Source organism: Fulvia fulva, chromosome 6 (genome assembly GCF_020509005.1).
Source record: "Fulvia fulva chromosome 6, complete sequence".
Taxonomy (NCBI): Eukaryota; Fungi; Ascomycota; class Dothideomycetes; order Mycosphaerellales; family Mycosphaerellaceae; genus Fulvia; species Fulvia fulva.
In genome coordinates, this window is record NC_063017.1 from 4,691,716 (window position 1) to 4,714,084 (window position 22,369).

The window sequence follows — 22,369 nt, forward strand, 5'->3', positions numbered from 1 at the left end:
CACTGTCGCTTCATGTCTCTCATGACTCCAATCATGTTCCCGCCATGCCTTGCAAAGATCACACTGACATGGTCGGGGCTGCGTGCATTACGAAGCGCCATCTCCATTCAGTTATTGGCATCTTATGCTACTTTGATGAGGAAGTCATGCGCCAGAGAGAATATATAGTTGCTCGCCGATTATGAAGATTCCAACATCACGTCGAGCAGACGGTGCGTGTTTGCTGCCATGTTGGGACAAATAACACGTAGAACAGCTTTTACGCTGCACTGCATTACTAAAGAGCTCGTCGGTACTGGTATAATACACACAGGCACTACACGTCGAGGTTAGTCAAAGGTGCTAACTCTATGCAGAGCGAACCGGACATCTCTTGTAGGCGCTTATAAGCATTGGCATGGGTGTGGGGAGGAAACCTGTGCTCACAAGGGTTGTGTGAATCCCTCGCGAACAAGCTCCACTGACGTTGAAAGGGTCAATCGCTTCCATTGGCATCATCGAGAGCAAGCACTGTGATATCGAAGCAGGGTACCCTCTGCCCGAAGGTCCAGAGACGGGGTGCATAGGTCAGCTTTTATCTTACGAAGCTCGGTTGAACTCGCTCAGATTGAGAGAATGTCATCATGTCATGTCATCTAGCACCTACGTTCACTTGTTTTGGTTGCCCTTCTTCTTTTTCTCCTTCTCGTTGAGTCTCGCCTGCTTGTTCTTTGCCTCCTGCGCCTCCTTTCTCATCTGTGCGTCATATGCGAGCTTCTTCCGCCTGCGCCCATCTTCCTTACGCTGAGTTGAAGTGCGATGATTGTCCCTTGCGCCTGAGGTTGTGTCTGTGTCGAGGCCCGGAATTAGAGAGACGCCAGGCTTATGCACTGCCTGCGGCGTAGTTCTTGACGTGGACGGGGGCTCAGAAGTGACAGGACCGTTTGCATGACGATCTTCGGCCTGATCAGCCGATGAAGCGACAGATATGGTACTCCTTGAGGCCTCATCAAAGTTACTCTGTGCAGATTGCCACTCTGTCTCGCTCTCATCGTCCTCTGGCGATTGTCTGCGTTCTGTATTGGCTTGACGCATGACCTGCGGAGCTTCACGATAGTCTTCGTGAGGACTGGTCTCCCTTTTTGCACTGTGTGGCCCTGGATGACCGCCATCAACACTCTCGTTCTCGAAGGAGCCAGCATTTGGCCTGTCAGCTGCGGGCTCGGCGACCTGCCGGTAGATCTGAGTGTCGTCCACCAACCCTGTAGGTGATGGTCTTTCATCTGGCGTTGGTCCTATACCACTCAGAGACATAGGTGTCGTGACTTGTTGAAGTTTATTGGCCAAGTCCAAAGCAATTCCAGTCACCAGGGGACTGGAGGAACGCGCTTGACCAATGGACTGTAGGCCATCTCCATTGACTTCGATACCGTCCACAGCTTGTCTGATCTTGTCGATTGTGGATGCAGCAATAAGAGATTCTTCTGCCTGAACCTCATTCATGTTTCCCGCGGGACTTGGTCGAGCCAAGTCCTGGCTTGTGAGTCCCGCATCCAGCAGTCGCTGGGACGGTGTCTGAGCTTTGAGATGCCTAAACTGCATGGCATCCAGTTCGGTCTGTAGACGAGTGATGTTCGATTCCTCGTACGAAATCATAGTCCTATTGGTATAATGTAGCAACCGAGATTTGGCTTCAGCAATCAGTGTCGAGAATCCAGCGAACTCATCGGCACCCGGACTGTAGTTGGCGCCAACAGAGGTGGTTCTCGCTTCTTCATTCTTTTCGATGCCTCCAGATTCGACGGCTGTCTGATTGGCTGCGCTCGGTAATCCATTTCGAATTTCTTGCCTAGGACCTAGACCGCTCTGCGCAGGAGGTACGTAAACTCCACCAACAGTCGAAGAAGTCGGCACTGACCCAGTCTGGGGCCAAAGAGTTACATCAGCTACAGGCCGTTCAGTCGCATGGGAAGAGGAGGGGCCACCCGATGTTGACGAGCGAATTTCCCAGTCTTTGAGTCTATCATGCCAGCCATTCGATGATTTGCGCACCTCTACTCGGTCTCTAGTTTGTAGTACCGTGAGCTGCTCTCCGATGTGATTTCTCCGCTGCCTGACTTCGGTGAGTTCGCCGTTGATCTTGTCCACCAACGCGGCTTGTTGGGCACGCTGTTGGGGATCCATCCTTGCAGCTCCAGGCTTGAAACGCTGTGATTCAAATGTGTGGCGCTGAAGGGTAGTCTTCTCTTCTTGCTCGCAGTCGAAAAGCTGTGTCATCAAAATTGCAAGCAGATCAGGCTCTGATCCTGCTGTGAGATCACGAACGGAGACTTGTTGCTCGTCATGATCGTCACCATCAACCACTGGTAATGTGTCTGTTGCGCTTTCCACTTCGCGAGGTTGTTTGGGCATGCCTGGATGGCGCTCTTTACTGTGCTGCATGATCAATGTGGAGATTCAGGTAGGGTGATGCTCGGATAGATCCTTACTTATATACCCATACCACGTCGAAGCAGGACTAGAAGGACTTGTTTATTTTCTGGCCATGTCAATAGCATAAGGGTTCTTCAAGAAGCGTCCATGCCATGTAGTAACAAGTGGAGCCTGCTAGATGAGGCTCGGTGTGGGCGATCACAGAGACGGTCCAGGTAGTAGCCGATGAGTCCAACAATGCAACGACTGTCTCGCCACCTTCCCTGGAATGTCACTTTGGGGAATCTGCCACCAGTCTTGTGATTACCGCAATTATGGACCCAGCTTGGCTCCTAACACCTCTCAGCTCCAGTGGATAGGATCACCCAAGGTCATCTCAGGGTCGGTTACAAGAGGCTGATCTCCAGCGGTCTTGTTTGTCGCGGGGCGTAGATAGCAGCAAAGACTAGCAAACGTACGGTAATGTTGTGCGCCTAGTAATAACTGGAAGCTATCCTCTGACATTACCACCATGCTTCTTCACGCAGGCAATGTCCTTCTATACAGCAGCGCCACTCGGTGTGTACAAATCGTACTGGCCATTGCACTATGCAGATATACACAGTACCATGCCCACTTATACTGACCACCTTGCAAGTGGTGACTGATGGCAAGTTCTGTACGAGCGGACAGCCTACCTTCGAAACAGGACCATGCTCTTCGGATGCAGGTCGTCTGATCTCTCCAAACAGTCGCAGGCTGTTCTGCAATTTTGACGATGAGATGTTCCGCAAAAGCCGCCGGGCATGATCATTCACTGCGCATTGAGGTCAGTGTGGCCTTGGCAGTGGAGTTGATCCAGTTAGCGCGTCACGCTTGGAACTGCTCCCAAAACTTTCTTAAGACATTTTTCGGAACGCTGCACCATCAATTTCTCTTCTTCCTACTACGAACGAGCAACAACATCCACAGCAGATTGCCGGCATAGAGTCCAAGATGCCCAACACATACCCAATGCCCACACCCGAAGAGACTCAAGCGGCCGAGCGAGTCGCAGCCGAGAAGAGTCCTCGAGTCTCTCTGTCGACTGGTCCGTCTCTAGGAGAGGATCGGACCCAGCCTCGCATATATCCGATGGGTGAGGGCGTGAAGGCCACTACCAGCATCCAAGGTCTACTCGACGCCGCCGAAGCTGGAGGGTTCCCGCCGATCATCATAGCAATGCGTCCAGATGGTCTCCCAGCTCGCATGCTTGGCCAGAACGGCGCGGGTCTTTTGCCTTATGGGACTCATCTGAAGCAGGGCTATAATATTCCAAACATTGGTAAGCATCTCCTCTTTGCTGATGCTAGCCGACGACAATTTTGCGGCGACTGACAACTCGAAGAAGCATACCAGGTCGGATACCTCGACGGAGGCGTTTTTAATGTCGAGTCGAGGCTACAGACCTGGGAGGGGAGAGCATTGCACTGTCAGAAGAGACCGCCCGGTACTTCTTCAAGACAGGTCCAGCCTCACCAGTGCGCACAGAAGGCTATGTCGACAAGCAGCTGCTGCGTGTCGCTAAACGCTTCAAGCACTACTCTATGCGCGGTGAGGACGTGGTCGTTGAGGCTGGCGGTTTCCTCGGTCGTGGCACGACACCATTTCCGTGCATGCGAGGTACGTGTGAGCTTTTTCTGTTATGATACGATGCTCGTGCCTAATGATGCAGTAGCTGGTGCTGGATATCGCTTAGATACTCAGTCTACTGCCATATCATGAAGGTCAAGGTGGCGGGTTGGAAGGGGACATGAGAAGAGCAATTGTGAAGCGTTACGTTCAAGTAGAAAAGCCTTCGCATGAGGCCACACTGCGGTGCCGCTGCTAAAGCCTCCCGCGTGTTCTTGAGACATTCCACCTAGCAAAGATGATGCGCGCCATAGCCTTGTCGTAGCTTCAGGGAATACTGGAACAAAGCTCTCGCACATCTCGTCACCGTTTCGACTCGTAGCAACCGATATTCATGCGTCCCACAGGCAACGGTATTCACACTGTCGACCTTTCGGCGCCACACTTTCGTGTGATCCATGCTGTCGGCCTTCAGTGCCCATGATCTCTACCAGCTAGACATCCTGTCCTCTCTCTTCGTCCTCTACCAACTGATATCCACCTCTCAAGAACGCCCATAACACGCACACCTGACAAACTTTGACTTGACCACAGGTTACCCTCCACAAACCAGAATCTCACACCAACAACCCTCTACGCACCACACCACAATGAGCCGCGTCCCACCCTTCCGCGGCGGTTCCAACTACCGAGGAGCCTACAGACACGGTAGTCTGCACGACCTCATAGTGGACCGGGAGTTCCACGGCGGGCTCTACAACCAATACGGTCCAAACTACCATGGCGTCCCATCAGCGCGTCTCGGGTATGGAGGCTCCTGGCAAGGTCGCGCGGGTCCGATCTTCTACCATGACATGCAAAGACACTGGATGGGTATGCAGAGGGGCAATGTCAGGAACTATGGATATCTGAATCCTGGAGGCTTTCGTTGACAAGAGGGGAGACTTCTGGAACCAGGACCTTTTCTTTGGCCGTTGGTGCAGATTCCATGTTGTAGGAATTCAAGACTGTGATGTTTAGGTAGCTTAGCACACCCAGAATTCGTTTATGCTTCGCCATACCACTTCACGTAGCCCATCTGCTGTGGCCCAACCCATGCTCAAAGGATGTCTTCACTCGTGATCATCCAGCAAATTGCCATCAGCTCCCTCATACTCCCTCTTCTGTCCGCAAATGTGCGTCCACCACAGGTAAGCACCCGTGAACAATCCCCCACCAATAATATTTCCGAGCGTAATCGGCAGCAAACACTTCCAAAAGAAGCCACCAACGCTCAACGGAGCCCCAAGCATCATTCCAGTACTCGCAAGGTACCTGCCCACTATCAGCATCATCCACGATCCTCACACCACCTCCCAGTACTTACATATACTCCACCGTATGCGGAAACCTCGCCGTCGCCGAAATCATAAACGGAAAATGCAAGCAAACCGCCTTACTAATCCCATCCTGATTCTGCGTTCCCAAAAACATAGCAATAGTAACAAGCCACCCACACCCAAAAGCCCTCAAAAAAATAATATGCCAAGACAAATCCACAATATCCTCAGTAATCTGCGTCACAATCGCACTCCTCCACGGATCCTCACTAATCGCTTGCGTCGAATACGTGAACAACGCGCTAAACAGCAAAGCCCCTAGTAAATTCCCCACCCAGGACGTGACGACGCCGTAGATGTACTGGTGAGGGCGTCCTTTGCGTTCTAGCGCCGCCATGGTGAGCCACATCGGGTAGCCTGTGAAGAGCTCCGCGCCGATGGTGTAGGTTAGGACGATGCCGAAGGGGAATGCGAAGCCTTGGAGGAGACGTTGGATGCCGGGGTTGTTTTCTGAGGCGAAGCCGGCGAAGCCGGCGCGGACGAGGATGGAGAAGAGGCCGCCGGAGGAGAGACACATGGCACCGTAGAGGTTCTGGGTGAAGGTTACGACGAGGGGTTCGGCGAGGTGGGTTAGGCCGGTGCGGAGGACTGCTTGCGCTGCTTCGTGGGGTGGGAGGGTGCCGGTTGAGGGAGCCATCTTCTACGGAGTTTTTGATTGTGGTGTTCGCTTGGAGGCTGGACTTGGACTGTGGTGTTGCACCAGTACATGTGATCTTTAGGAAGAGGAGTGCTGTTGTGTGAAAGAGGTGAGGTGGAGCAGGTACGTTTAAATGACATCACAAACCCGAAAGCTCCATGTTCGCGTGGCAGCAGGGATGCTGTAGCAGATATGAAGGCCGGTGGTCTACTTACAGAAGTGCTGTGTGAGATTATGAGGAATAGTTGGTGCGTGGCGGTGGCCATGATGATAAAGTATCGACTCTTCGGAAAGGGAGCTGTAGTACTGATAAGCGCCTACCTTCTAAGGCCTGCCGGCAAGAAGCTCCGGCAACATCTTAATCTATTGTAAGCAATGTCAACAAGACACAGCTACAAAGGCGTGCGTACTCTGTTGAGTACTAACGAACCCATTGGAGGACGTAACGATGCTAAATTGCCCAGGCATGCAGGTATAGCAGCTCACCTGTTTTGTTATAGCAACACAGCTATATCCTGTGGCTATGTGATCTTGAAGGCCATTGTATTCATCGTAGCAAATCCTTCGCCACGGTATAGCTTGATGCAGACGCCAAACCGCAACCAATCCACACGGGAACAAGGCTGCATTAACCTGTCATATTAGTAGTCCGCTATGAAGGTCACGCTGCATATAGCACACGAGCACGTTGAGCATCTAGTGAGTCGTGCCTTGATGCGATTAGTACGACAATCTCGACTTGGGCTGCTTCTTCTGCGGGCAGTCCCTCATGAGATGGCCCTTATTGCCACAGGTATGACAAGTCATGTTGGCCGCATTTGGTGATGCTCGGGCACCTGATCAACCGCCTCCAGATGAGATACTTGTCACTTTGTTGAGCTTGACAGCTTTCTCTCGACGGTCTCGCGCCAGTCGTTGCGCTTCAGCAGTGTCCGCTGCCTTCTTCGCTTTGCGCTCAGCGCGGACACGGTTTGCAGCTTCCTTCTTGCCTTGCGCAATCAGAGCCTTGACACCGGTCGGGTCATCTTCAATCTCCGCATCTTCCTCTTCCTCCTCTTCATCCTCCTCTGCTGCCGAATCTTCTGCGTCTGGATTGTTCTGCTTCTCGATCTTCTTGTTGAATTTGCCAAAACTTCTGCGGCCTGCAAGTGTAGGTCGTGTTGGCTGGTCGTCTTCGCCTTCCTCCTCGTCAGAATCTGTCTCTTGCGCGCGTCTTCCACTATCTAGCGCCGAGTATCCTGCAGACACAATGCGTAGGGGTGATTCAGTTTTTGTTGCCGGTGGTGCTTGGAAACTGAGATACCACTTCGTTTCGCCCTTGTTGTAGCCTTCGCGCTCGACCTCTCCCGCGCGCTTCTGATCCTCCACCGGTGTTGATGGTGTGCTGAGTGCTGATCCGTTCGACAATCGCTGCTTCTTCGTGGGTCGCTCGTTGGGTGTGCTGGGCGTGGTCGGACTGCCGCCAGCTCGTTGCATGAATTTCATGCCAGCCAGGCGGCCAGACATGACCTTGGGCTGATTGTTGCGAGATGCCATGTTTGCGTATGTGCCAGGAGTACCTTCGTGAGATGGTGCGGCAGACTGCGCGTTCAGGAGAGTGTTGTTATCATTGAACAGAAAGCCGGCTTGTCAGAAGGAGACATGGGATGCGACCCTGCTCGGCTGCAATTGGTCCGATGGACTGCCGCGCTAGCTAAGAGTTTGTTGCGCGTTGTGCACAGTCGCACGTCGTGCACACCTCCACTAAACTTAGGCCTACTCAATCAAGTATCGACTAATGTCACCTAGGCAACAGTTGACTTTCATTGGGCTGTGCACGACGTGCGACTGTGCACGACGACGCGCAACAAACTCTTAAAGTGACCAAAGTGAATTACAGATCTTGCGTTCTAACCACTTCGTCCGTTTTCTCCTTCGTCTTCTAATTGTACGTCAACACCATCTCAACATCTATGACACTTGTGCGTCTTGGGGCCTCCGTAACACATCCTATCAATACTGCATACCCAGTTGATCTGCCCCCTCCGCTAGCTTGCCACTACTCAACCCTCCTAGTCCATTCCACGTCTCCGGTCCAGCACCAGCCGTGCGAATACTACCTTCTCCAGCAGTCCTGACAGCATGGACATCCGGGGGTGCTCCTCCTGTCATCTGAGATGTCTCCTGATTCCGATGCCAAAGCTTGATTACAGTACTGATCTCCGCTCACTGGGCTCAAGGACGTCTACGAAGCGACTGGGGTCGTCTCATCAAGCTCGCACTCGTAAACAATCGACTTGACAAGTTGACACTCTCTCCTTGCATGCCTTGCTGTGTGACGTTTCTAGGCCAGCGTATGCTGTCCAAGTATGTGCAGTTTTCTTTGTCTGAAATCCTGCATACAGTCGAATTGCACACCAAGCAACAGGAGAGAGGCATCGATCACGGCTGTCATACTATCATTTGTGGAGACACGATACGACACCGACATGATTGAGCGTGTCACGCGAAAGCGCGCTTTCGCGAAAAGAGTGCAAGTCTGGTAGCCCGATCGTAGCCGGCTGATGCTTCCGAGCCATTTTCACAGCCTTGCAGACTAGAACTGCTTCCATCGCAGTTTAACCGAATGGTCGTTCCAAATCAGTACGAAGTCGGGTTTGGAGACGAAAATGTGAAGCTGATGGATACAGGTATGCAGGTAAATCTGTTCTGCCCACATGATGGCTCTGGAGTGACTTTGCATCGGATCATAGTGATTATCTTGATCGTTGACCTGAGGGACCATAGTAGCAGGTACTAGTATGGGCTCCCACACTGATGATATGTACGATTGTTCGACACATCGCTTGACACAGCTACAGTGGCTGCGAGACCCCTAAGATCTCTCAAGGCGCCGCGTAGAAGGTAGAACTGACCGCTGTTTGTGGCCGTTTCGAACTGAGTACGAGCACTGCCCCAACAGACTATTCTTATATAATCAATGTGTCAGACAGCTGCAGGGGTGGGATCTCGAGATCTGAACTGCTCTCGCGATTCTTAAACAGTAAGAACGAGTCGGAAGCGCCTAAGACTTACGTATTACGTAAGCAGCTAATTCTTCGAAAGCAGACGTATTAGCAGACGTATTAGCAGTAGCGATTTAGGCTTTTACAGTATAGCCTCTTCGTGCAGCGGAGTCACATTCGCTTTTAGTGCCCGCTGCCACCGACGCCGGCTGATTAGCTAAGATCCTGGGTTTCGCTAGGATATTCGGGCGAGGAATGTGACTCCGCTGCACGAAGACGCTGTACTGCAAGAACTGTTTCCAGACGTTAGGAGATCCAGCGCAGGTGTCCCTGGACTCTAAAAAATGTGCTGTTGGCGGTTGTGAACCTCCAAGAGTAAGCGCAGCGGTGTGGAGCTCTATTGACTAGCCCGGCCTTCGAGGAGGGCGTGAAATACACGCCCGACTTACTACCCGAGTTTAGCCAACAGTATACTCTACGACATACTAGCATAGTCTTGAATACGAGTTCGTCAACAGGCATAGCTCGCTAGGTTACGTGTTTCCAGCAACTTGAATTAGTCATCCCCAAACTTGAATTTGACCAATAAGAGCGCGGCTTAGCGCTCGTCTTGGGCTGGTAATAGAGCTCCACTCCCTCCTCGCTGACGCCACTACCTACGCTCGAGTGTTCGCAAGCTCACACGTCGCTACGGTGTGGCTAGCGCTCGTCGGTCGCTACGCTCAATAAAATTCCACCGCCTCGCACCCCTGTAGAACTAGCTGTCTCACCATTTGATTATTTAAGAATGAAGGGACGTCAGACTTCACAACCTTGATGCTGAGCATCGGTCAATCGTCGCGCTCGTTATAGTATCGTATCCAGATGGTTCTCGAGCTACAGCGCGCGGTCAAAAGCACACGAGCTCGCACTCACACCTCCTCAAAATCTCACGCGCACTACCACACTCTCAAGCTACCAACCGTCGTTAGACTCCGATCCCTTCCACACAGCACGACTAGCAATATGCGCTTCGTGACTATCATCACTGCCATGATCGGCTTCATCGGCTTCACCGTCGCGGGTACGTTCTCTTCAAGACCTTTGCGAGATCATGTGCTGATGGTCAACTCTCTCCAGAGCTGGGCTGTGACTCCCAATACTGCCCATGTCGAACAGCTTGCAACGGCGATGAGGCATGCCGGACTTCGTGTTACAATGGGCACTGCGCGAATACTTTTGGCTCTGGCACGGGAGGAGTTCCCTCGTGCTAGAGGGTGGGCGGAATAAGAGGCTTTGAAGACCGGCTGCGAAGGACGGGAAATGGAGGAGTGAGCCGGATCGTGGCGAGATATGAGTCGCTGCCTATGCTGGGATCCGTTGGTGTACTGGCATCTAGGTATTGTCCAGAATAACTTATGAGAAGATGGACCCTGCCGCGAATCGGGCAATTCATGAGACGTCCCTCTCCCTTTCAGAGTCATACGACGCCTTCGGGCATGTGATGTGGAGTGAATACGCCGCAGGCACTTCGAGTCCGTGCTTCATTGTTTCCAGTCGCACAAAGAGTTCCAAACCGACTCCATCATTCCAGTGTCCGCATCAACCAACGCCTGTTGATTTGAGGGTTGCAACTTTGGTTGGCATTGAGGGCCTCAACCAATCAACCAACCATTGCGGATTAATCAATCCTCAACTGGCTATCATAGGCAACTTAGTTGAGCAGTTGACAGGCATTATATAGTCGTGTTGTTGGTGAATCTTTGATATTGCATGTGATTCTCAGGGCTTATTTTAGCAAAAGACCCAAACACTAAGCGTCATTTCCCCGCAAAACCGTTGTCAATCAGATATCGCAGATTAGATCGCAGGCATCTATTGGCTAGAGCTGACTCCGACCCGCGCGGCCCTTCCTCGGAAGCTGCACCTCCAAACCTTACGGCACTCCGGAGAAGAGCCTTTAGGAGACTCAGGATTTACAACCATATTGTCGACCTTATTATGCCACAACCAACACACCAATATAGCTTTACAGACTCGTAAAAGCAAGCGCCAGTATAGTCAAATCGAACCTAAAACTCCTAGGCCTAGACCTACGACATAGGCTACGCGATCGAAGCGACTACGAAAATCCTAATCTATACTGCCCTTCGCGAACAAAACACTAGAAACACCACCTCCTACGCAGCCGATACTATCGCAATCGAGCGCTAACGAGACACTAAATATATAGACCGAAGATAGCGAGCAATCGGAGGCTAGCGACAATACTAGCGACACCGAGCCGGCTACGGTCGTAGCCTTAGAGCGATACTACTTCGACATTAATTATACGCGTCTAAAGGGCGATAAGATCGTGCTACGCTTCCGTAATAAAAGAAACACCTTCGGCAATAAGATATCGTTCATCTTTAAGTATAGACTCGAGGTATAGAAGCTCGAGTACGGTAAGGCGAAGGGTAGATACTAGCTCTACCGGTACTACTACGAGGATAATACGACGCGACAGTTATAGGCTTGTCGCTCGACTACTAGCTATATAGATCACCTCCTTTCGAAACACGGCATCTTACCGTCGCGTACGACGGCGACGACGAAGCGACCGATAGTAGACGAGACCGCGATCGCCGCCTACCTCGAGAAACTCGACCCTTTCGCCGCCGAGCAGTTTTTAACCGACTTTATTAACTAGATCGTCCGCGACGACATTACCTTCGAATAGGCGGTAAGCGATAACCTCCGAAAGGTTATACTCGGCGGTAGCCTAGCGGTAAAATATCTACTACCGGCGGCTCGAACAGTGTTAATATAGCTTAAGTAGGCCTATCGCGAACGACGGCCGGACCTCGTAAAACAGTTCGAGCGCGTCGCTAAAGTCTACCTTAGTATAGATATCTAGGTAACAAGTAACGATCTATCGCTACTCGCCGTCGTAGCGTACTTTATCGACGCGAATAGGTAGTTTAAGACAGCGTTGCTCGGATTACGACCGGTCGGCGGACATTATAATAGAGTCAATATTACGACCGTAGCGCGGTAGGTAATAAACGACTTTAATCTAGACGGTAAGATAGGCGCCTTCGTTATAGATAATACGGATAATAACGATACGGCGATTCGAGCGCTCGCTACCTCGCTCTAGTAGCCTATCGACGAACACGAGTAGCGACTACGATGCCTCGGATATATAATCAACCTCGTCATCCGCGCTCTATTGTTCGGCGACGGACTTAAGCGACTCGAAGACGAGTTACGTAAAGCAGGTAAGTAGAAATACTTAGATTACGCCCGTGAAGCTAGCGTTACGATACCCCTTATAAAACCCCTAACACACTTCTCAATCGTTCAAAACTGCCCTTAGATCTGTCGGCTAATAAGAGGCCTAAGAACTGCTTTAACTTACGAGGCTAATACGAAGATTCGCGCTTAAAACGCGTCTATAACCTGATCAAAACAACACTCCTCGGTCGTAATCTAACTGTTTCTCGTAGGTAACGACGAGTCCTTCACCTTATAGCGTAAGGCCGGCGCGATTAGCAAACTTTATAACCTCGTTACCTATATCTATCGCTCCGAGGTACGAATCGAGACGTTTAACGAAGTATAGCGCGACGAATAGACCTCTCTCTATTATAATTACCTTCGCTTGATCCGCGACGGCGGAGTGAGGTAGAACAGTACGCTAGCTATAATAAGACGCGCTCTTAAGCTTTAAGGAGCGATCGACCGATACTATAGGAGGTGGACGCGTAGCGACGGCCGAGACGAACAGAACTACTCTATTAAAGACGACACGCTTGATACGGACGATTAGGAAGAATTGAGACACTTTGAAGAGCTATTACTACCGTTCGAGCAGGCTACGAAGCGTGTCGAAGGCAACGTAACGTCCGGTACGTACGGCGTAGTATAGGAAGTCCTACCTATTATAGACTTCTTGTTCCTTACGCTTAAGCGTCGTTCGAAGGAAGTCGAGTCTTATAGCGACTTATTCACCGATAGATATCGCTACTATCTCAACTATAGGTTCGTAAAGCTAAAGGACTACTATAATCTAAGCGATAGGTCACGAATCTACCGCGCCGTAATCGCCCTATATCCGTGCTATCGACACACCTACTTCGAACAGGTATAGACTAATATTGGCGCCGCTGAAATCAGTAGGGCTAAGTAGACAGTCTATGACCTCTACGCCGAGCTACTCGAAGAACTATCTTACGAGCCAACGATAGAACTATTACGTCTACCTCTATCGCTACGCGAACAACAAGACTTCGACGAAGACTAGACTACTATGTTTAAGGACTTCACTTCACGTGTCGTTCAGTAGCCGGCCGTCTAGTATCGCCGTAAGCGATAACGGTAAGAGACTGAGCTAGAGCGATATCTTAAGGACGACATCAATATTGTTAAGTATAGCGACGATAACAAGGTGTTGAAGGACTATTATCTCAAGCGGCCGCTCGACTAGTAGCGAGATCGAGGTGAAGCACTATATCTAATAGTCGCTTAGCTGGCTTATCGTCTATTCGCAGTACCTGGCATGTCGACTCAATGTGAGCGTGTTTTCTCTCACGGCAAGAAGGTGGTGACAGACGAGCGATATAATATCAAGGCGGACACGATAGAGGCTTCATTGACCCTCAAAGATTGGCTAATGAACGACTTAGTAGACGGCAAAGCTATGTGGACGACACTAGCTGAGGTGAATGAGAAACAGGCTCAGAAAGAGGCTGAAGAAAGAGCTATATCAGAGGCAGCAGAGATATCACATGAATAACAACAACATTCACCTTAATCAACCCTGCAACCAGTCAACTAGTTGGCTCTGAGGCCTCAACTAATCAACCAACGCGCCAGTGAGCTCAATCGATCAACTGGCCTATAGGCAACTTCAAGGGTTGGTTGGTTGATGCGGACACTGCATCATTCTTACATTCTCATCCGCAAATCGCACCACATCACTCTGCAACAACATGGACGCAACCACCGAAGCCGCCAACGTGGCCTCAGAAGTGCGCGATATTGTCGCATCAATGCTTCGCGACAAGTATCCATATCTCAAGACCGCCGCGATGGAGAGCATGGTAGCCAAGCTAGCAGCAGGACTCGAGGCCGATCTGCTAGCACAGTGAGTGTCTCTTGCCGAGTCGACTAAGCACGTGCTAATGTGATGCAGGGAACCGGTCATGGTGGCCTCCAAGGCGAAGGCAGGACTGCTGAAGCTGCCTGCCGAGCTTCGCAACCACATCTACGAGCTGGTCTTGACGCCGGAGGGGGGTGTACCTGTCGAGACCCAAGCACGCGAAGAGTGGCACGACTACGGCCGCTATGCGCCGCCCGACGCAGTCACCAAGCGGGCAGGCTGGTTCGCACGACCAACATCGACTCCAGCCCTGCTCAGCGTCAACAGTCAGATCAGAACCGAAGCACTGCCCATCTACTACAAGGTCAACACGTTCATGGCGAGCTTCGGCGCTCGACTCGACAAGGGCTTCCTCCGCTCAGCCGCCTCATGGTTGAAGATCATCGGTCCCGAGCGAGCTTCGCAGATCGAGAAGTTCATAGTCCGCTTCGTCGAGCAAGATCTTCGGAAAGCGGCCTGCACCACCGACTTCATCAAGGCTGGCCACAACAGCATGTGCACGTACGGTATGGACACACGTGATTTATACTGGCAGTGCATCTTTCCGCACTCTGAGCCACGCAAATATCAGATCATCGAAGCCATGGGGCTGGTCGAGCACGGCTTGGCTTTGGACAAGATCAGGGTCCTGTGCCACCAGATGCGCTGGGATCTTGGGACTAGGGGTCAATGGCAAGAGACCTGGTTGGAGGACTGATGAGTTGGAACAGCAAGTCAAAGGATTGGCTTGTGACCAAAGCAGGCGCATCACAGGCTTCCCATGGCAGAGAATTAAGTGCCTGACTAGATATGAGCCGGAGTTTTCCACCTTCAAGCGGGCGATAAAGTAGGCTTGCAGGAGGAAGAAAGTTTCGGCCGAGTTGGAACTATTTGGCTAGTTTGGAAGGCGTGAGAAGCCAGGAGCATAGCCCCACCCATCCTGTCTTCGATCTTACAAGATGTGATGGCAGGCATATTCGTCTCGCACTTTGCGAGTCTAGATCGTCCCAATAGACCAGTGTTCCATAGGACCTCTGCCTCTTTGGAAGTCGCAAGACACAGAGGAATATCCTCATTCACGTATCGGCCTCTTCGATGAGGTCGGCTAGCTTTGCTGGGAGCTTGTCGACGACAGCAAGGTAGGTGTATAGTGGCCAATGCAGACGACCCCGAGTGGGTTCTGTGCACTACTTCGGGCGACGCGCGAAGCCAGTCGCACGAAACATACCACCATATCGAGTTGGGTCGTCACTTCGATCGTACTGCACGAAAACACACGAGTACTTCTCGAGCACCTTCTTCCTTCTAAGCACTTCCTTATCCCAGTGCTCGGCAGGTTGATACACGACTTCGACTTCCTCAGCGATGCTGGTACCGAGTGGGACTTCTTCGGCCAAAAGAGCAGCATTGAGGACCAAGTCTGCTAGCTCCGTAGGCAGCTTGGTTCCTACCGCGAGATATGTGTTTCTTCGAATTCCTTCTTTAGCCTTGAGTTGGAGTTGCTCAAGGATGCGCAACAGGTAGCCATGTACGCAGTCGTGGTAAGCGTGCACATCTTCATCCTGGGATAAGGCAGATGCATAAGACCTCCAAATGCTCCGTCGAGCTGCAGCGCAGTCAAGATACTCCCCTCCCGCGTTGCGTAAGCAGGTTCTGATCCTCGTAATCATCCCCTCCCTGAGACTTTCGCTTTCATTGATGCGACGCATGATGGTTGGCAGCACATTCTCGCCCTTATACTTCGTACACGTTACTCCTTCCAGAATGGTGTTGGAAAGCTGGAATGTATTGAAGCTGGCACGGGGGTCATGGGACCTTCCTACGGAAGTCATGATAGCAGTGATTTTCTCATCGTATTCGCAGTAACTGCCTGTATCTCCTTTGGGGAGGTTTCCGTTCATGACTCGAGCCAGATACCGGCGAAAGTCCGAAGTGTCTTGTATAGGGTGCTCCTCAAATGTAGCACATATCTGCTCGCCATCGAGGTCAAAGATGTTGCCGTTCCAGTACCACTTGGGATCTTTCCAGCCAGGATGTTGCCACATCGTATGCCAATTGATTTGCTGACACAGAGCTGTGATCTTCTCCTGGGCACGCTGATGGATGTCGAAGATTGCAGCTGTGGCCTTCTCAATCTCCTTATGCCGTCTAAGCACTTCCTTGTCGCTGCCCGAGCGTTGCAACGGCATGAACGACACCAAGCGATCGTATTCTTCGAATATCGCCTCGATGCTATCGACCGACAACGATGGTATGGTCATAGAAGACTGTTGATCGTACTGCAATTTCTCTTGAAGGTCTGCTCTTGAAGATTGTCCATAGCGATCAGGCGTGATCGAAGGGCGAGAGGACTTGCGAGGTACATGGATTGCATCGTCAACTTTTCGCTTAGTTGGAGGCATATGGTTGTTGTTGTATAGGGCACAATCGTGATGTCAATGGAGAGGTGAAGTGGAAGTGAAAGTGGACGCGTCGAGGGAGCCGCGTCGCTTTCGCGTCGTCTGCCAAGGCTCGGAAACTGCTCCGTCCGGGCACATCATCGAGCAGGAACTCTGTCACACTTCCTCATCCCTCTCACAACATCATGTTTCCCGGTATTCATCGTTCGCTTGCTCGCATGATCACTGGCTATGAGCGTGAGACCGACATCCAATGCCAGCTCCCCACGTGAGCAGCCTAGAGATGCTATCTGAAAATGCCGCAGAGACTATGGACGTGATGCATTAGCCCCGCAAGACATACTACTTCCAGCTGATGAGCTTTCTGTCATCTTGGGGAAACAGCCAAAACATGGTCAAGCTCGGTACAGAATCAAGAATTGAGATCCTGAGACCAAAAAGCAGCACGAAGCTCGCAATCCGGCTACAGTGCCAGACTTGGCACCACGTCAAGATGCAGAACGCCATCCTGGAGGATTGACCGACCTTCCAAAGAAGTCGCTTGAAGCTGGGTAGCGGCAGTGCGGAGGTCACAAGGCCATTTTGGGTTGACTGTAGAGTTGTAGATTGCCCGACCTTCAAGAGGCGCAGCGATGAACTGTGCCGCTGAAGGGTCGAGTAGGCCTATCACGGACCTTATTCCAGCTCCGCGGACTGCTTCCTCCTCCTGCACGACCTCTTGAATCTTCACTGGTCTCAAGTCTACTAGTCTGGCAACTCAATGGAATCATGCAACCACACCTCAGGCATTCGGACTATCAAGGCAGGGTTGCGAGCACAACAAGGTAAGAGCTATATAAGGTACTGTCAACTCCTCTCGCGAGCAGCCGAAGTCTTTGCGCAGCTGAAAAGTATTGTCTCGCCGTCACAGTCCAGCGGCGAGGATATAGCTTCGTTTCTTGGATTCCTTCATCTCTGTCGAAATGCTCACCACCGATATCTTCACACCACCCACTAGCTGCCTGCAGCCGACATACACAGTCTCACCAGCCGGTAACGATGTTGTCGGCAAACTCACTGCTATTCGTGGCTACGACAGCGCATGTTACCCCTTCGCCTCAGCCGAGACGGGCTTCCCGACCATGTCAGCGGTAGCATGTCCTCTGCAGTACAGCTTTGTCGCTCACCAAACGGATGGCCGGACCACTTTGGGAACGTGCTGTCCTACGTAAGTCGATCAGTCTGTATCGAAAGTGGGATGCAGTGGCTGATTTTGCTCAGCGGCGCACACATAGTCTCGCAGACTGCTCCAGATCTGTGTACGCGCTATACAGGCTACACATCGACCACAGTCGTTGATGCAACTGCTACCTCAGTAGTCCACAACAACTTCTTCGTCGAGACTGCGATCGTTGTATCATGGACTGGCGGAGAAAAGCCGCAGACCACATCAACACCGTCGTCGAGCACTACAATGACTGCGACTGCAGCGCGAGGGTCAGTAGCGGCAGCACCTGTGGTACCTGAACCTGATCTTGGCATCAATCCGGAGCGCGTCAGACAGACTGCAACGACCATAGCGTTTGCCGTTGGTTGTTCAATCGGTAGTGTCGTTTTGATTGCCATGATTCTGGGGCTCATCACTTTGAGACGCCATCGGAAGCAGAAAGCCCAGACTCAGGCTCGGCTTGATCAAGCTAGACTTGGGCGAGCGGGCGACGAACATGGTCCAGTCAGCACTGACCTGCCACCAATGTACGCAGCACGGCAGAGCATGGAGACGTTGCCAGGGTATGAGGCACGGAACCCGAGCAGAAGTTCGCTCGCGAAGATGTGAGGTCATGAGATAGCTTATAGCATCAGTGCTTAGGATGAATATAACGAACACAATACTTGCCCATTGAACTGCTATCTCTCTCACTGTTCTTCATACTATACTCGAGCGGACTGCTCTCCGCTTTGATCGATTTCCAGCAGGGATTAACCATTGATCGACGTCATTTGACTGGAAGCTCAAGCAATTTGGCTGCACTTTGCTACACCTCGGATCTTCACTTCAAAGACACGCACATCATCGTCGTCCTTACCACAATCCGATGGCCTAGCATACGCTCTCCAATAGAGCCTGTCAGCTGTCGCCATGTCCAAGGCCAAGTACCAAGCATCTCAAAGTCCGTCTCTCCTAACAACACTGCCAACTACCTTCTACCAACTAACACCACCTCCAAGATGCCGCACCCTCGTCAGGCGGTGGCTCCTTCGCCTCAGGCTTCATCTTCGGCCAACTGCTGCTAGCCTTCATCCTCTTCATCTTCATCAAATTCTTCATCTTCGGCGACGCGCCCTCCGCCGACGAACGAGCCTCCACGCGAGCTGCCGCGCGCCGCCAACGAACTCTCTCCCACACCCGCCAACGGACCTTTTCCACCGCCCTTCGAACGAGACCGAGCACTGCGATCCTGAAGCCGCGGCAAGATGGGGGCTTGACGGTGCAGAAGATTCTCGAGAAGACGTACTATAATGTTCATGGACATCAGCCGGAGAGTCTGGATTGGTTCAATGTCTTGATCGCGCAGACGATTGCGCAGCTTAGAGCTGATGCGCAGGAGGATGAGGCTGTGTTGGGCAGTTTGACGGAGATGTTGAATGGGGGGAGTAAGCCCTCTTTCATTGACGATATCAAGGTGACGGAAATCAGTCTTGGGAAGGAGTTTCCCATCTTCAGCAACTGTCGCGTCATACCCGTGGATGAGAATGGAATGCCACTGAAAGAGTTGACAGGACTGAAGGGGGAGAGGTTACAAGCGAGGATGGATGTGGATCTGTCAGATGTGGTTACGCTCGGGATTGAGACGAAGTTGGTGCTGAATTATCCCAAGCCGTTTGTGATGGTGTTGCCTGTGGCTTTGGCGGTGAGTGTGGTGAGGTTCTCGGGCACGTTGAGTCTTTCTTTCCAGCCGAGTCAGGAGATTCATTCGGCAGCGGCAGAGAGTGCGACGCCAGTTGGACAACCGGATAAGAATGAGGGCCATCCTCTCAATCCTACTGGCCACTCGCCGACGACCTTGACGTTTACATTTCTGGACGATTATAGGCTGGATCTGAGCGTGCATTCGCTGATCGGGTCACGAAGTCGATTACAGGATGTGCCGAAGATCGCACAGCTGGTGGAGGACAGGATTCACAAATGGTTCGATGAGAGAGTAGTGGAGCCGCGGTTCCAGCAGATCGTGCTACCATCTCTATGGCCGCGGAAGAAAAACACAAGAGGCGGCGAGGACGAAGCGGTCGTAGACGAATCAGCAGGTTCAAGCAAGGCATCAGTACCACCTCTCAACACGAAGACCGAGCGTCCACACCCAAGCATCCCAAACGACGACCTTCCGCTGCCGAAGACAGGATTTGGTGTGGGAAATGCTGAGACCACGGCGGAGCAGAGGACGAGAGATTGGGCGGCGCAGCATGGGGGTCCGAGTGTGAAGCGGACTTCGTCGTTGGCCACGAAGGCAGAGCAGGACGGGAAGAAGAAGGAGGATTTGAGCGAGATTGAGCTGGCGGGGCAGGAGATGAGGGAGGCGGATGAGAGGGATCGAAGGAAGCAGTTGAGGAGGGATGATAGTAGTTTGAGGTTGAGGACGATACGGGAGGCTAGTCATGATGGGATTAAGGCGGCGTCGTGAGGACTTGCAAAATGTTCATGGTCTGAGTTAGCATGGTGTTGGGGTATCGTTTGATTCAAGATGGAAAGGACTGCTACGCTCATAATGGTCCAGAAAAGCACTCGGATTTACACAAGCCGTGCCATTGAAGCTTGTGTACTACGCCCCAGGGGACCCGATACTTCAAAAACTCTCACTATCGGCTCAAGGCGCCGTCTGTCCCAGGGCCCTGGTGTGTATGCTGTGGAACTTCCCTCACAGGCCAACGCGGAGCGTCTCTTCTTCATGCTTCCTCTAGTCCCGCCGAACACTCGCGAAGGACTCTCCGTCGCTCAGCTTACTGTAGTGGACGACTTCGACACGTTAGATTACTGTATACTGCCGCGGCAATGCTTCACTTACCGCTGTTGGCCTGCTTGTAGCGGACCTCGAAGACGGTGCCCCGGGTGATGTGGACCAGCTGGCACTCGGCATCACACGCGAAAAAGTCTTCGTTGGCGGACCACTGCTCTGGGACCGCTAAGATGTCCTGGCCGGCGACGGTGTAATCTTGGAAGCCTGGAATGGCTAAGTAGATGGTGCAATCGGCGATGGCGAGAACGTTGTCCTTCAGCATCTCCTAGACAGCAGCTTGCGAAAGGGCGATGTGGTGGACTTTGTGGTCGACATGAGAATGATCGGTAAAGGGGTAGGGGCGTATGATCATATCTTGCTATGCATTGCTGCAAGATAACGCCTCGATCGCGGTGTATACTAAAAGACAGCGCCTGTCACGAAGAGACAACCGCACAGGCCTTCGTACAGCAAGTTCATACGTATCCAGAGCACTCCCTTCAGGACGGCTTCACATCCGACGGCCGCCTCCCGAATGTCTGCAAGGTTTCCTCCTTACTCCATCGGCCCGCGTGCGAAGATGTCGCCGGTGGTCAGGTTGCAGCAATACTTGACTATGGTCATGTTAGCGTATACTTGTCACTACAGCAATGGCCTACTTACATCCGTTGGCTTGCTTGTAGCGAAGCTCAAGCAAATCCCCTCTTCTAATGCGGACGATCTGGCATTGCTCGCCGCAGGCCTCGAAGTCCTCTTGGGCAAACTCCTGCTGCCTCGCTGCTGACACGGCCTCGTAACTGACAGTGTAGTCGTGGAAGTTCGGATCGAGAGGGACGTGGGACGCGACAGCGAAGGCGAGAACACTATCCGCTAGCATCTCCTGAACGGCGCTTTGCTGGATGATGATGTAACCCGTCGCGTTCTCGGTGACGGGGTGTATGGTACAGAGGATCGCGAAGTCTAGTACGCGTTAGTCCATTTCTTGGCCCTACGCGTCGCTTCGTGTGGAGAACATACTCTTAACAGCGGGGATTGGACAGAGTCCATAGCAGATCAAGTCGCCGGCTTGAATGTTGACGATGCCTCCGATGCCCTTGATAGCGAAGGTCTGCAGGGCGATGAGCGACTCGAGGCCGTAGAAGCCTTCAGTCCGCACCTCGACGACGTTGCCTGTGAGGAGGTCCATGGATGGGCATGGTACGCTGATCCCGCCGTCTTGCATGTCGCCTAGGTCGACGCGCAGTGTAAAGTGCTGGTGAGGAGCACGTGCGACCTGATAGAACGCTATGCGGTTATTAGTCCTGATCTCGACTCGAAAGCGTCGCGCATTCCAGGGTACTTACTTGTGCCGGGTAGGTTGATCCCAACTATCAGTTCCGTGTCCTGCGGGATGAGGATGTCCGCGCGTGTCTGGAGGTGCTTCGCAGGGATGCCACCATGCCGCTGGACGACCACGGTAGGTGTGAAGCCCTCGGCTTCAGCGGCTCTGAAGAAGGAGTCGACAGTGATGAGTACGGGGCCGTTGGGCATTGGGTACGTCGTGGGCTGGGCGTTGATGTCGACTGCTCCAGCTGCAGTACTCAGATGGATCTGGGGGTCGAGATTGCGGCTGACGGCGACGACGAGTGCAGCCTGTCTCTCTTCCTGGGTCGGCATCGGGTAGGCAGGTGGTATGTTGTCTTGCGTCATTGCTGCGCTCTTGCTGTTGGTCGCGTGGATGTTGAGGTTCGTTAGGTTGGAGAAGGAAGATGCAATTTTACTGCGAGCGACCTTTTCTCAAAGTGGGCCCCAATTTACTAGCACGTCACACGTCGATGGGAATGGCTCGAGCCAGGACGCCAAGCCCGGGCCGTGATGCAAGCTGAAGTGAATGTCATCATTCACCTACGTTCT

General features: G+C 52.2%; 11 protein-coding genes across 11 annotated transcripts; 5 read left to right on the top strand and 6 right to left on the bottom strand.

The window, feature by feature from the left end:
• Positions 1 to 648: 648 nt before the first annotated feature.
• CLAFUR5_07678 (uncharacterized protein) lies at positions 649 to 2,421 on the bottom strand (the record flags this gene model as incomplete). Its single annotated transcript, XM_047906826.1, has 1 exon — positions 649 to 2,421. The coding sequence occupies one exon, from the start codon at positions 2,419 to 2,421 to the stop codon at positions 649 to 651; it is 1,773 nt and encodes a 590-aa protein (XP_047763302.1).
• A 966-nt stretch (positions 2,422 to 3,387) lies between these two features.
• CLAFUR5_07679 (uncharacterized protein) lies at positions 3,388 to 4,079 on the top strand (the record flags this gene model as incomplete). Its single annotated transcript, XM_047906827.1, has 2 exons — positions 3,388 to 3,715; positions 3,838 to 4,079. 2 exons carry the CDS (start codon positions 3,388 to 3,390, stop codon positions 4,077 to 4,079), a joined length of 570 nt encoding a protein of 189 aa, XP_047762967.1.
• Positions 4,080 to 4,652: 573 nt separating this feature from the next.
• On the top strand, positions 4,653 to 4,934 carry CLAFUR5_07680 (uncharacterized protein; the record flags this gene model as incomplete). Its single annotated transcript, XM_047906828.1, has 1 exon — positions 4,653 to 4,934. The coding sequence occupies one exon, from the start codon at positions 4,653 to 4,655 to the stop codon at positions 4,932 to 4,934; it is 282 nt and encodes a 93-aa protein (XP_047763881.1).
• A 180-nt stretch (positions 4,935 to 5,114) lies between these two features.
• CLAFUR5_07681 (putative formate transporter) lies at positions 5,115 to 6,018 on the bottom strand (the record flags this gene model as incomplete). The annotated part of the gene is made up of 2 exons (XM_047906829.1): positions 5,115 to 5,316; positions 5,369 to 6,018. The coding sequence occupies 2 exons, from the start codon at positions 6,016 to 6,018 to the stop codon at positions 5,115 to 5,117; spliced, it is 852 nt and encodes a 283-aa protein (XP_047763880.1).
• A 720-nt stretch (positions 6,019 to 6,738) lies between these two features.
• On the bottom strand, positions 6,739 to 7,554 carry CLAFUR5_07682 (uncharacterized protein; the record flags this gene model as incomplete). The annotated part of the gene is made up of 2 exons (XM_047906830.1): positions 6,739 to 6,845; positions 6,882 to 7,554. The coding sequence occupies 2 exons, from the start codon at positions 7,552 to 7,554 to the stop codon at positions 6,739 to 6,741; spliced, it is 780 nt and encodes a 259-aa protein (XP_047763883.1).
• A 2,453-nt stretch (positions 7,555 to 10,007) lies between these two features.
• CLAFUR5_07683 (Ecp39) lies at positions 10,008 to 10,255 on the top strand (the record flags this gene model as incomplete). Its single annotated transcript, XM_047906831.1, has 2 exons — positions 10,008 to 10,065; positions 10,122 to 10,255. The coding sequence occupies 2 exons, from the start codon at positions 10,008 to 10,010 to the stop codon at positions 10,253 to 10,255; spliced, it is 192 nt and encodes a 63-aa protein (XP_047763882.1).
• Positions 10,256 to 13,957: 3,702 nt separating this feature from the next.
• CLAFUR5_20241 (uncharacterized protein) lies at positions 13,958 to 14,824 on the top strand (the record flags this gene model as incomplete). Its single annotated transcript, XM_059463077.1, has 2 exons — positions 13,958 to 14,112; positions 14,161 to 14,824. The coding sequence occupies 2 exons, from the start codon at positions 13,958 to 13,960 to the stop codon at positions 14,822 to 14,824; spliced, it is 819 nt and encodes a 272-aa protein (XP_059319051.1).
• A 469-nt stretch (positions 14,825 to 15,293) lies between these two features.
• CLAFUR5_07684 (uncharacterized protein) lies at positions 15,294 to 16,508 on the bottom strand (the record flags this gene model as incomplete). The annotated part of the gene is made up of 1 exon (XM_047906832.1): positions 15,294 to 16,508. One exon carries the CDS (start codon positions 16,506 to 16,508, stop codon positions 15,294 to 15,296), a length of 1,215 nt encoding a protein of 404 aa, XP_047763877.1.
• Positions 16,509 to 17,467: 959 nt separating this feature from the next.
• CLAFUR5_07685 (Maintenance of mitochondrial morphology protein 1) lies at positions 17,468 to 20,164 on the top strand (the record flags this gene model as incomplete). The annotated part of the gene is made up of 3 exons (XM_047906833.1): positions 17,468 to 17,712; positions 17,766 to 18,275; positions 18,928 to 20,164. The coding sequence occupies 3 exons, from the start codon at positions 17,468 to 17,470 to the stop codon at positions 20,162 to 20,164; spliced, it is 1,992 nt and encodes a 663-aa protein (XP_047763876.1).
• Positions 20,165 to 20,437: 273 nt separating this feature from the next.
• On the bottom strand, positions 20,438 to 20,759 carry CLAFUR5_07686 (uncharacterized protein; the record flags this gene model as incomplete). The annotated part of the gene is made up of 2 exons (XM_047906834.1): positions 20,438 to 20,496; positions 20,546 to 20,759. 2 exons carry the CDS (start codon positions 20,757 to 20,759, stop codon positions 20,438 to 20,440), a joined length of 273 nt encoding a protein of 90 aa, XP_047763879.1.
• A 272-nt stretch (positions 20,760 to 21,031) lies between these two features.
• On the bottom strand, positions 21,032 to 22,165 carry CLAFUR5_07687 (uncharacterized protein; the record flags this gene model as incomplete). Its single annotated transcript, XM_047906835.1, has 4 exons — positions 21,032 to 21,090; positions 21,140 to 21,436; positions 21,494 to 21,760; positions 21,820 to 22,165. The coding sequence occupies 4 exons, from the start codon at positions 22,163 to 22,165 to the stop codon at positions 21,032 to 21,034; spliced, it is 969 nt and encodes a 322-aa protein (XP_047763878.1).
• Positions 22,166 to 22,369: the final 204 nt, after the last annotated feature.